A 12,174-nucleotide genomic window follows, 5' to 3' on the forward strand; every position below is an offset into this window, starting at 1 on the left:
TTCTCAGTGCGGCAGTGCCGTAGGGGACCCTTGTTTTTTTGTGGGTCCCTGGCTGTTGGAGTGTTTATCCCCTGGGTATTTTCTTTCCTGGGTTGTTGCTCCTGTTGAGCCTTTTCTATTGCCCAGAAGGTTCTCTTACTGTGCGTGTAAGGTTCCTTTCTCTGATGTGGGTACTGCGTTGCCTTTTCTGTGGTTGCGTCTCCCACCCCTTATGTCTATACTGCTGTCGGAGGACGTAAGAAAAAAACTGAATTTTTGTAAAATCTTACCGTAAAATTCCTTTCTCTGAGTCCTCCGACAGTCGCAACACCCCGCCCCTCTTTTTGGGTTTTTTCTTGTACACCTACTGCTATTTTACCAAACTGAGTTGGGAGGGATCACTGCAGGGGGGTATTGACCAGTGGGACAGCCCCCATGGGTGTGTCTATTCTAAATGCTTTTGTTCTTTTGACGAAGTCTTATGCCTAGCTACTCCTGCGGAGCGGAAGTCAATACCCAATAGTGATGACTTAGAGGAGGCGGCGACTGTCGGAGGACTCAGAGAAAGGAATTTTTCGGTAAGATTTTACAAAAATTCCGTTTTTTTTTCTTGCAGAAAAAAAATGACCTTTTCTTTTTGTTTTGTTTTTAATTGTAGATGTGAGATGTGAGGTCTTTTTGACCCCAGATCTCACATTAAAGAGGACCTGTCCTGCTTATTTCTATTACAAGGGATGTTTACATTCCTTGTAATAGGAATAAAAGTGATCAAACATTTTTTTTCTTAAAGGGACAGTGTAAAAGAAAAAAAAAGGTAAAATAATAAAAAAAAAAAAAAAAAAAGAAAATTTAAAGTGCCCCGTCCCTCCGAGCTTTCGCGCAGAAGCGAACGCATACGCAAGACGCCCCCACATATGTAAATGGTGTTCAAACCACATGTGAGGTATCGCCGCGATTGTTAGGGATTCACCTGTTTTCTGGTGGACATTGTCATGTTTTTGTGTCTAATTTATTTTCTTTGTACACAGGCTAACATGCTACATGATAAACTGGCCCAGATACTGGAGCTCACTATAAGGTAACAATTTACAGCCCATTATCTAGATCAATTCCAAATATTACCTGTTCTATTGTGGAATTTGAAGTCTTGCAGTGTTTAAAAATGTATATTAAAAAAGAATAGCGCGCAAATGCAAAGGAAATTACTACCAAATCTGAAGAGAGTCCATAAATAAAAATGGGGGTTTGGTCCCACCATATGGCCATATCGTGCTCAAGCCCACTACTGCGTCAAAGTACCCCATTATCAGTGGGTCCTACACTATCCATGAAAAAGAGATGAATCCAGCCTTTCTAACCCATGGAGATAATACTCCTTGCTGGGAAAAATGTGCAAATGCACTACAGGGGACTCTTCCTATATCCACTTGATGGTGGACACTGATTGAGTACAGGTGTGTGTGGGGGGTGGGGAGGGCTGCTCAACCTCGATAGTCTGGTCAGACCGAATACATAATAAACAGGCAAAAAATTTGGGGGAGCATACCCATGTATTCCCATACCCAATTCCAAATATTACCTGTTCTATTGTGGAATTTGAAGTCTTGCAGTGTTTAAAAATGCATGCCTTTGAAATCTAAGTGCCGGTTCACACTACCGCGACGCTACTTTAGGTGGCGACCTCCGAGGTCGCGGTGCGAGCAGCGCGCCGCGACCTCGGAGCGGCCGCCACGGACTTCATAACATTGAAGTCTATGGCGGTCGCCTCCTGGTCGCCCCAAAGAAGCTCCGGACCCTTTTTCTAGGTCGGAGCGACTTGTGTCGCTCCTATTAGAACGGGTCCGTAGCTTCCCTATGGGAGGCGACCTGTGAGGCGACCAGGTCGCCTCACAGGTCGCCCTAGTGTGAACCGGCACTAATGCAAACTGTGTTTGTGTAATTAAAACAGAATGTAATATAACTAAATACGTGATCATTTGAAATCTGTGCAAACTCTAGTAATTACCGTCTACTATTTGCCCCCTTTTAGTTTTCTAAATACATAATTGAAAATGTTCGGTTATCTTTTCAGTATGTCCAAAAAATGTTTGTACTCCCCAAAAAAATTATTTTTTTTGGACTCAACTGTGGGACACAAAGTCTAAATCCTTTGGTTTGTGTTCTTAAATTTGTATGTGCTACCAGATAGCAGTATACTGAGCACACATGAGTGTAAATAGGTGCCACATCCTACATAGACTAGAAATAGGTTGTTGGAGAAACATGGACTTTAGAGACTTAAATGATAGGCGACTTTGTCTGTGGGGAATGCCTGGGTAATCTTTTTCTTCTTCCTGGAAAGTCTGATCACAGTCGCTTGAAAATAGATAAGGATCCGACTTAGAGGCAACTCCCATTGAAGTCTATGTGCACAAGTCAGATAGAGGTCGCCTTGAAGTAGTACAGGAACCTTTTCTGAAGTCGGAGCAACTTCAGTAGTGGATATTAAGACGGCTCTCATTCATTTACATTGAATTTGTAATGACAAGCGACTTGAGGGCACACAATTCGCATCCCAAGTCAGAGTAGTGTGAACCGGCTCTAAAGGCACTGAGTATATTAAAATATAGAATGAAAATAGAAAAAAGTGCGCTGATATTAAAATTGTGCTGCTACCAAGATCCAATGTGTGGAAATTAATGTTTGTGAAAAATAATTAGTGCGCTACAATGTGTTGAGAGTTCATATAAATATAAACATATAAACATAAACAAATGCAATGTGCATACACCACGTGATAACAATGATGAGTGAAGATAAAAATTATGTTCAATCAACACTGTGACCCACAAAAATTCAAAAGAAATTGTCCAAAACTCAAATATATTGTCCACCAAGTGCAATGCCACATTTGCAATAAAAAAAACAAACAAAAATGTGCTGAGTCTACAGCCCGATGATACCGACTGTTCAATGTTTCTGCTGCACAAACTCAGTCTCCAACAGGTGATGATGTGAAAACGAAAGATGAACTGGTGATGAAGTGATGTAACAAATTGGTGACAGTTTCCCACACCTGCTAAATGTGCTTCTTACCAGATAAAGATTATAAAGGGCATATATAAGTGATCGCTACCCAGAAACTTCTGATAACACCTCAAAAACAGCTTAAGGTGAATCAATATCCCTTCACCAAAATTTCAGACGGCTCCTTACCAGATGTAAAGAGTTGAAGAGCATAACACAATGACACTTGTCTTCCTGAACTGGAATGATGGGAAGTTTGTGCAGCAGAAACATTGAACAGTCGGTGTCATCGGGCTGTAGACTCAGCACATTTTTATTTTTTTATTTTTTATTTATTTTTTATTGCAAATGTGGCATTGCACTTGCTGGACAATATATTTGAGTTTTGGACAATTTCTTTTGGATTTTTGTGGGTCACAGTGTTGATTGAACATAATTTTTATCTTCACTCATCATTGTTATCACGTGTTGTATGCACATTGCATTTGTTTATGTTTGTATGTTTATATTTATATGAATTCTCAACACATTGTAGCGCACTAATTATTTTTCACAAACATATATTAAAATATAACAATTTTATTGATACATGACTAAAAATACATCACAAACATAAATTACATAACATAAAATTGTTATATTTTAATATACTCAGTGCCTTTAAAGTCCATGTTTCTCCAACAACCTATTTCTTTGGTTTGTGTTGCCTACAGAAGAATTGGACAAAAAAAAAAAGTAGACCATCCCAAGATAACCTATCCTACATGCCTCAGTTTTGTAGCAAAATAGTCCGAAGGATATGAACCTAAAAGTAGTGGAGCGGGACCTGTGTCCTACAATTGATTGCCCCCCAAAAACACATTTTATGGTAGATACATGAACCCTATTTTCTTTACTATCGAATGAGCACACATGGAATCTTAAACCATTGGGATGTCCAAAAGTTGTCCAACTGTGAGGGGTGAGCAACACAGCAAACAAATACTTAACAGGCCTATAAAACAGCTAACTGGTGACTTCCTGCAGCTTAAAGGATGACCTGAAGGACCGAACACCCTAAGCTGGCATCATATGAGGCCAAAAACATACACCTGGCAGAACCTGTGAACAGATTACCAGCCTTTCAAATCTGAGAAACAGTTGTTTGATGCAAAAAGCCCAAGAAGCACTCACAGCCATAATAAAGCATACAGAAAAGTGATGAAACTTGATCCTAAAGACCATGAGCTTGGATGATGAACTGCGTGAGCCACTTAGTGGATCCTTCGTAAGGGACCACAAGGGAATCGCTCTTCCTGATAGATGCATTGGTGGAGAAACTCTCACAGCCTGTATCACTTTCATACAAAGGAAGAGAAATGTCCTTTTGGTGAACTGGGGTCAGACAAAGGAACAGAAGAACAATGTCCTGGTTGAGATGAAAGGCAGAAACTACCTTAGGCAAAAAAGGAAGTCCTGGGCCTTAACACTACCTAGTCCCTATGCAAAGTCTGAAACAGTTTCTTCCTGAAAAGGGCCACTAGTGAAGACAAGTGGCTTCATGGGGGTGATGGCTACTATAAACACAGCCTTGTGTGTGAGGGTAGTGTAAAAATTGTCTCTATTGGGTTCAAATGGTGTTTTCTTAAGTGCAGAGAGAATCTAATACAAATCTGAGGGACTTCGTAGGGGAACAGACAGGGAAAGGGAAACTTGGGACCCCTCTGTACCAAGGTCTTCAAAGAGTGAGAGGCCAAAGGTCTCTGAAAAAGAATAGAAAGGTCAGAAACCTGACCATTGATGGTGTTAAGAAAAGGGAGAAGAGGAACCCCCCTAATTGAACTTTATTGGTCTTTATTCTTCTATTGGTTATTGATAACCCAATAAATTGTATGTGGTACAAAAAGTAAAATTAATTAAAAATGTATTGTTAAAAAAAAAAGACAAGAGAGTGTAAAACATACAAACAAGGGTGACTAGCCCTATAAAATACTCCATCATAAGTTGTCAATGTGTATACAGACATTGATGCATATTTATAATGTATATGAACATTTTACTCATATAGCAACATAACTGCACACCCGACGCATTTCTGGATTTTGGTTCCTTCTTCAGGGGTGTATGGGTGGTGTAGTCAAAGACAACACTTCTATGAGATAGAAAAAATACATATAAGCAAAGATTATCTATACTGGTAAGTATACAAGGATTATCTATACTGGTAAATATGCAAAACATCCTAACAGTGTCAAAATTATACAGTTACATGATGCAAAGAGTCACAAAGTAGCCAGCATGTTATAAAATCAACATATTGTTATATCCATCCCAATAGACCGAAAGGAGCAGTAACCAAGACTGCGCATGCAGATGTCACAAACCATGGAGTCCAACAAGACCTGGCAGAGCGCCCCAGCGGCAACAGTGTGCAGCAAGAGCAGGAGCTCTAAATAGACCAAAAAATAAATTTACTTAAATGGGTATTATATAATTTATAGGTGTATTAAACATGGGTATATTAACAGCTATAATAGTATAACGAGTATATACCGTAAAAACTGGACCATAACTGTGGCCATAAGTACAGATAGGTGTAAATTAGTATAGAATAAAAAATTGGACCATAATTGTACCTGTAGGTACAAGAAAGATCATACTGTGGTAATACCAATACATAGAAAAATGTTTTTTGGGGGGGGGGGGGGAAGGATTTGTTGAATTTATTAGTAAAGGATATAGCAATTGCATCCTAGTTAAAAGTAAGATCTTACCAGTCAAGAGATAAGGGCCCACAAAACCTACGGCCGCAATCCAAGGGAGGCAGGGGAAACCCTGCACTACCTCCCTTTAAATATGCCTCCAAATGAAGGGGAAGGTCAAACCGGAACCGGAAGCTCGTGTTGGACGCGATGACGCCGTGTTCCAGCCCGGTCCTCGCGTGTGCAGTGCACGACGCTGTCCCGCATCAGACGCACGTAGACGAGGGCGGGGATGGACAAAGAGGAGGCTCCCTGTGCGGAAGCAACAGGGCAGACATCCGTCCACCAAAGCCCCCAGGTGGTGCATGGGCAGAACGCACAAAAGACAGGGAACGGCCTGAGTTCGCCAGGTGGACTCCACAGGGATAGACACATCGCCTGCAGCAAAAGTGGAAACATGCCCCCAAAAGATGAGATGGATTGACAATACATTAAAACAGTAGAAAAAAACATAGAATGTACAAATTAAGCAAAACTGACACCATTCTAGATAAAGAACATATTATAGCCAATAGATACACAACTAAGTACACAACTAAGAGAGAAGCCAGGAGTATTCCACAAAAAAATACACAAATGTGTACATAAATTATATAACAAAAGAAGGTAAGATACAATAAAAAACCTAATGATGGTTATCACATATCTTAAGGCAATGAAAAAATATCTTTTTGTTTAATATAGTTAATTTTTCCCACCCCCCTGAGGAAAATCCTTCCAAAAAAGGCTTGAAATTGATAGCATCATTCAAGCCTGGAGGGGAGGTTGCATTAAGATGATAAATCCAGCGGAGTTCGCATTTTAGTAGTCGTTTATTCCAATCACCGCCACGAGAGGGCGGATGGACACGGTCCAATATAAGGAATTTGATCTTGGGAAACTTCCCGTCATGCGCTGCCGTTACATGACGGCATCAAGGGAGGTCTGGATTACATACCCTCATACTTAATATATGACAATAGGCTCTCTTCCAGAACTCCTGAATGGTCTTCCCAACATAAAAGCAACCGCACTCACAGGTCAAAAGATAAACAACACTCATTGTCTTACAATTTGCATAATGTCTATGTTTAAAGAGGGTGCCATTGGGTAGCCATACCCTCTTCTCCGTACACCTAAATTGGCAATAATTGCAGCCACCACAGCGAAAAGTGCTCAGATGTTTACCAAGTAATCGCCAATAGATTTGGCTCGTCTATATGTAATTGCGGGTCTAGCCGGAACCAGAGGGCCAATAGTGGGGTCCATACTTAAAAGGTGCCAATATTTGGAGATGATATCTTTGACCAGTGAGTGCTGATTGCAGAAACGGGTAATAATTCTGATGTTATCGTTGGTTTTAGTTTTTTGGGGCTGTACAGCAGGGCATGACAGGAAGTCAAAACTGCCCTTTTGTACGCCTTTTTCAGGCATGTTTTTGAATACCCCCTAGCTAATAGCCTATTGCGTAAGATGTCGACTTCCCTTTTTAAGGACTTATGATCAGAACAGTTTCTACGAGTCCGTAGATATTGACTGTACGAAATAGACTTTAGTAGGGGTTTAGGATGGAAGCTAGAAAATTGAACAATGTTATTCCCAGATGTTGGTTTCCTAGATAGGGAAGTAGAAACTTCCCCCTTCGGACCCTTAGAGGTGGTGATGTCCAAAAATGTTATGGAAGTTGGGCTGTGGTTCATGGTGAAAGTAAGATAGATTATACATATTGGAATTCATAACTTCCAAACACTTCTGCAGAGTATCGATAAAGCCCTCCCAGACCATCAGCACGTCATCCATATATCTGTATCACAGAGAAATATACCAAGAAAATGCAGGGAATTCATCTGCCGATAGGTGTTGACAACCAAACGCTGGTCCAGACCCAGCTGTAGGAAGGGGAGGATTTGTCCCACAGAAAAAAGTCCTAGGGTGGAAGCCCTAGACTCGCACCAAGTGAAGCATGCCTAACCTATCTGATGATAAACTTTGCGGGATCTTGACTTTCTAGCTTTTAACATTGTAGGAATCACAGGCTCAGAGATGCCTCTATCTATCTCTAACCTTCGCTTCACCAGCCATGCCCCTATTAAAGCCAGCAACCAAGAAGCAGGATGGCAAATCTGTCATTTGGACAGAAAATCCTGATGCTCTGGCAGTGCCAATAGAGCATCTTACCAGGTTGTTGTACCACGTCCAGATTTCCCTCCATTTTGATCTTGGGATGCAGATGAGGAAGAAGTTTCAGGGGTGGAAATGCAAAGACCAGAATTATATGATCCCACCAAGCCGCCAGCATCTACTTCTTCCATTTGAAAGATGTGTACTTAGATACAAACCTGTTCAGTTTTTTGTGGAACTTGGAGGCCAGGAAGTCCATGTCCAGCAGGAAACATCTCTGGGTAAAGGGACCACTCCCCTGGATCCAGGAGCTGCCAGCTGAGAAAATCTGCCTACCAGTTGTCTATGCCTGGAATGTAAACAGCTGGCAAAGCTGGAACTTTAGGTTCTGCCGAATAGAGCTCTAGGATGGGCTTCCAATGCTTATTGGATGGGTCCTGAAAAAGACAAATGCATCCTCTACTGGAATTGTAAGTGTCTTGTTAATGTGGGACACTGCCAGATCTACAGTGGGCATAGATCACTTTGTACAGAATCCTCACCAAATGAATACACGGATAATAAGCACTTAAGGGAGGAAAACAACTTATTGCAATACTTCATAGAGAGAAATAGTTGGAAAGGAGAGTCTTAGGCGTTTTAAATGACCCAACTCTAGAAACCGCACTGGTAGAAGCAACAGGCAGTGGCTGACACGCTCTTCAATTCAGAAGTAATGGAAGACTGATTCCTCTGGAGTGAGCTCATCAGTCAGACTGCAGTGACTTAGAATCTGACAGAGTCTCTATGGTGAATGGCTCGGAAACCACTAATGCTGTGGACAAACCGGATATAAAATCTGCTTGAGACAGCACAAGCCTCTACAATCAAAGTTGGCAATAAAGGAATGACTTGGGTGATAAAGTGTGGCATGACTAAAAATAAAAAGGGGAGAGGGACCAGCCACTTCCAACAGAGCTAAAGAGGATTCAAAAGATCATATACGATGCATCCGGAATGTTTTGTTACAGCCTTATTCCAAAATGTATTAAATTCATTAAATTATTATGTATTCAATTCATTATTTTCCTGGAAATTCTACAAACAAGGCCTCATAATGGCCACAAGAAAAAAAGTTTATTTAAAATCTTTGAAAATGTATTAAAAATTAAAAAAATTACATGTAAATAAGTATTCACAGCCTTTGCAATGACACTCAAAATTGAGCTCAGGTGCATCCTGTTTCCACAAATCATCCTTGAGATGTTTCTACAGCAGCAGAGGACAACAGCACGTGAACGGCTACCTTTTACATCCAGGATGTCCTCCCACCCTCATGTCTGGAAGACCTGTTGCTACTGTGTAGCAGTAAGGCAGTGTATAGACTCGGGGTAAGATACCGCAAGGCCTCAAGTTCTCAAGAGGTGACCTGAGTCACCGTAGGTGGGCAGCAGGAATGGAACAAAGATCATAGCTCCTTGTGGCTCTTTGCAAGCAGAAACTGACGGCGGGGAGATGTTTCCTTAATGCTGTTTGAAGGAAAAGAGTGGGACACTCCACCTAGCATATGATGTCAGTAACCTCTTCCACAAAAAAGCAATTAAGAAAGGAAAAAATGTGGTAGCTCCTGGTGCTTGGCCCAACCGGCCTGATCACTGGGTGAGTCTAATGCCCCGTACACACGCAACGATTGTTGGCCGTGAATTTTTGGCCAACGTCCGATCGGCCGATTTTCGGCTTGTTAGTATGATGCTTCCGACAACCGACTCCGACTTTTCGGCCGAACAAAATCTGGTGTGCAGGCTATAAAATTTTTGTTGGCCGTCAACACAACGGCCGATTTTCGGTCAGTCAGTACAGATTTTGGCAGACAAAAATCTGATGAGCAAGACTGGGCATGCTCAGAGAAGAAAAAAAAACACAGAAAGTAAACCATCACATGACAAGTCGACCGATCGGTCGGCCGGAAATTGTTGCGTGTGTACGAGGCATTAGACTTAGAGAAAGGACAAGCACTGAGGCAAGCTCACTAAGGGCTCCACAGCTACCTTTTACCAATCTGATTCTGGGAAGCCCCCTACATGCAACCCACCGTGTGAAGGTCGCTTTCAGGCTATCCCCACGATGTCCTGATTTTCAAACAGCCAAGCTGAGGACATTGGGACAATGATAGCTGCAATCGGAGGAACAACTCCAGTAGCAATATAGAGAATAAGCTTGATTAAAGAAAACTTTTAGGAATAAAAAAAAGCGTACTAGCTAAAAAAAGGCTAATCTTCAACACAACAGAGCTAAAAAAGAAAATCAATCCTCCAAGGACACTAGCAGAAGACCTGAGGCATGCTGGTGGTAGAAGGGGATTATCCTGGAATGGCCACAAGTTTTGATTATCTGTTTCCAATCCTTCTGTAGATGGCAGGTTAACTTAAAAGTTTAGGGTTTCCAGTGACTCTCCATGAATGAGGAAGAAATACCTGTTGATTCTGCCAGAAATCCAGTGAGCTGATAACTTCCGGTGCTTTCTGACTGCAGCACTCTAATTGCTTAACATGGTTCTTACTAGTAATCGACCAATATAGTTTTTTTAATGCCGATACCGATAATTTGGTCATCGGATATCTGATAAGCTGCAATATATTACATTTTTGCTTTTATGATTTGATTACAGGTATTTATTGTTAGGGTTTGAATTTGTTTTCAATAGGGAAGGGTTATAACATCTGTCAGGTGTTTAATTACAGTTTCACAATCAGGGAGTTTACTTCCTGTCTCTGAAACAGCCTAGGTGAGAAATATGTGGGAGTGGGAGCGGGTACCTGTCAGAAAACGGTATCTGCTCCCAGGAAAAAAATAGTCCTTCAATATTGGAAGAGGAGGAGGAGGAGCGGAACTTTCACTTTTAAGTGAAATTCCTCTTGAAGTCCTGGTCACAGTGGTCTTATGACAGATAAGATGAATCTAAATACCTGACAAAGCTTCTAACCTTTCCCTACTTCCTCCAAAATATGTTGGCAGATATTCTGCTCCAATAAAACATTTCCCATTTTTTTTTGTTTCAGGCCACCACCCAGCCCATCGGGAACATTAACCATCACGGCGGGACACGCCCAGTACCAGTCCATTCCAGTGTACGAGATGAAGTTCCCAGATCTTTGTGTTTACTAAGCCGCAGGTCCCAGTCCGTTCATCAAGGGCTCCTGCAGCTGCTGGTGTTTTAGGGTTAGTTCAGCTTCTCAGTATTCAGACGCTCCATCAGATCCATAAGCCGGAGACTTGTAACTGTTATATAGCCAGCTGAGGTCGGACTGAAAGAATTGGACGGTTTCCTACAGATACCAAAAAGTAATCCTGTTAAAAATTAAATGTGCACAAATTCTGTATTAGTGTATGATTGTGGATGCCAAGAGGGATGACAATGAGCTGTGGTAAAGGCTGGGTATGACCATGCTTTTTGTTTTTTTCGGCTTCTAATCTTTCCTAAAGTGAACCTGTCAGCTATTTTTAACGTGAAATATATGTTAGCCTGAAAAAAAGTCCATATCTGTGCACCCATCTGAATGTAGATTCAGATTCTCCTTAGTTGCCATTGGACAGAGCCACTTTGAATGGGGCTTAGCACTGGGGTGGGTGGGGGGGGGGAATGGGAGAATTTTATAAAGTGTATATGAATCCCCACCTTGTAAAATGACTCTTTTAAAGTAAAAAATGAAAGCATTTGTGTGTGTGTGTGTGTGTGTGTGTGTTAAAAAAAAAATATATATATATTTATATATATATATATATATATGTATATATATATGTGTGTGTGTGTGTGTGTGTGTGTATATATATATATATATATATATATATATATATAATTTTTTTTTTTTTTTACACATATATTTATATATATATATATATATATATATATATATATATATATATATATATATATATATATATATATATATATATGTGTATATATATATATAATACACACACACTTATAACATCCAAGTGAAAGATATAACACCAATGTGTCCGGAAAAAAAAAATAACAAAACTGAGTCACTGAGTTGGAGAAAGGATCACCCCCTCTTGTGTCAATGTTTTGTTGGACCGCCTTTTGCTTTAATTCCAGCCTTTAGTCAGTTGGGAGATGTCTCTACCAACTTTGCACATCTAGACTTTGCACTATTTGCCCACTCTTCTTTGCAGAACTGCTCAAGTTCAGTTAAATTTGAAGGTGATCGTTTGTGGACTGCAGTCTTCAAGTCATTCCACAGATTTTCAATGCAGTTTAAGTCTGGGCTCTGACTAAGCCATGCAAGGACATTCCCCTTTTTCTCCTCAAACCACTGTGTGCTCATTTTTGCAGTGTGCTTTGGGT

At 40.8% G+C, this 12,174-nt stretch overlaps 1 protein-coding gene across 1 annotated transcript in view; it reads left to right on the forward strand.

Annotated features, from left to right (window-relative positions):
- EFR3A (EFR3 homolog A) overlaps positions 1-11,316 on the forward strand; it is a 284,658-nt gene extending 273,342 nt beyond the window's left edge. The window contains exons 23-24 of the mRNA XM_082258096.1: positions 1,008-1,057; positions 10,865-11,316. Of these exons, the coding sequence (XP_082114222.1) occupies positions 1,008-1,057; positions 10,865-10,970 (156 nt within the window). The 3' untranslated portion in view covers positions 10,971-11,316. The remainder of the gene's footprint in view (positions 1-1,007; positions 1,058-10,864) is intronic.
- Positions 11,317-12,174: the final 858 nt, after the last annotated feature.

The sequence above is a fragment of the Pelophylax lessonae genome (genome assembly GCF_965119305.1).
Source record: "Pelophylax lessonae genome assembly, chromosome: 5".
In the NCBI taxonomy this organism is placed as follows: Eukaryota; Metazoa; Chordata; class Amphibia; order Anura; family Ranidae; genus Pelophylax; species Pelophylax lessonae.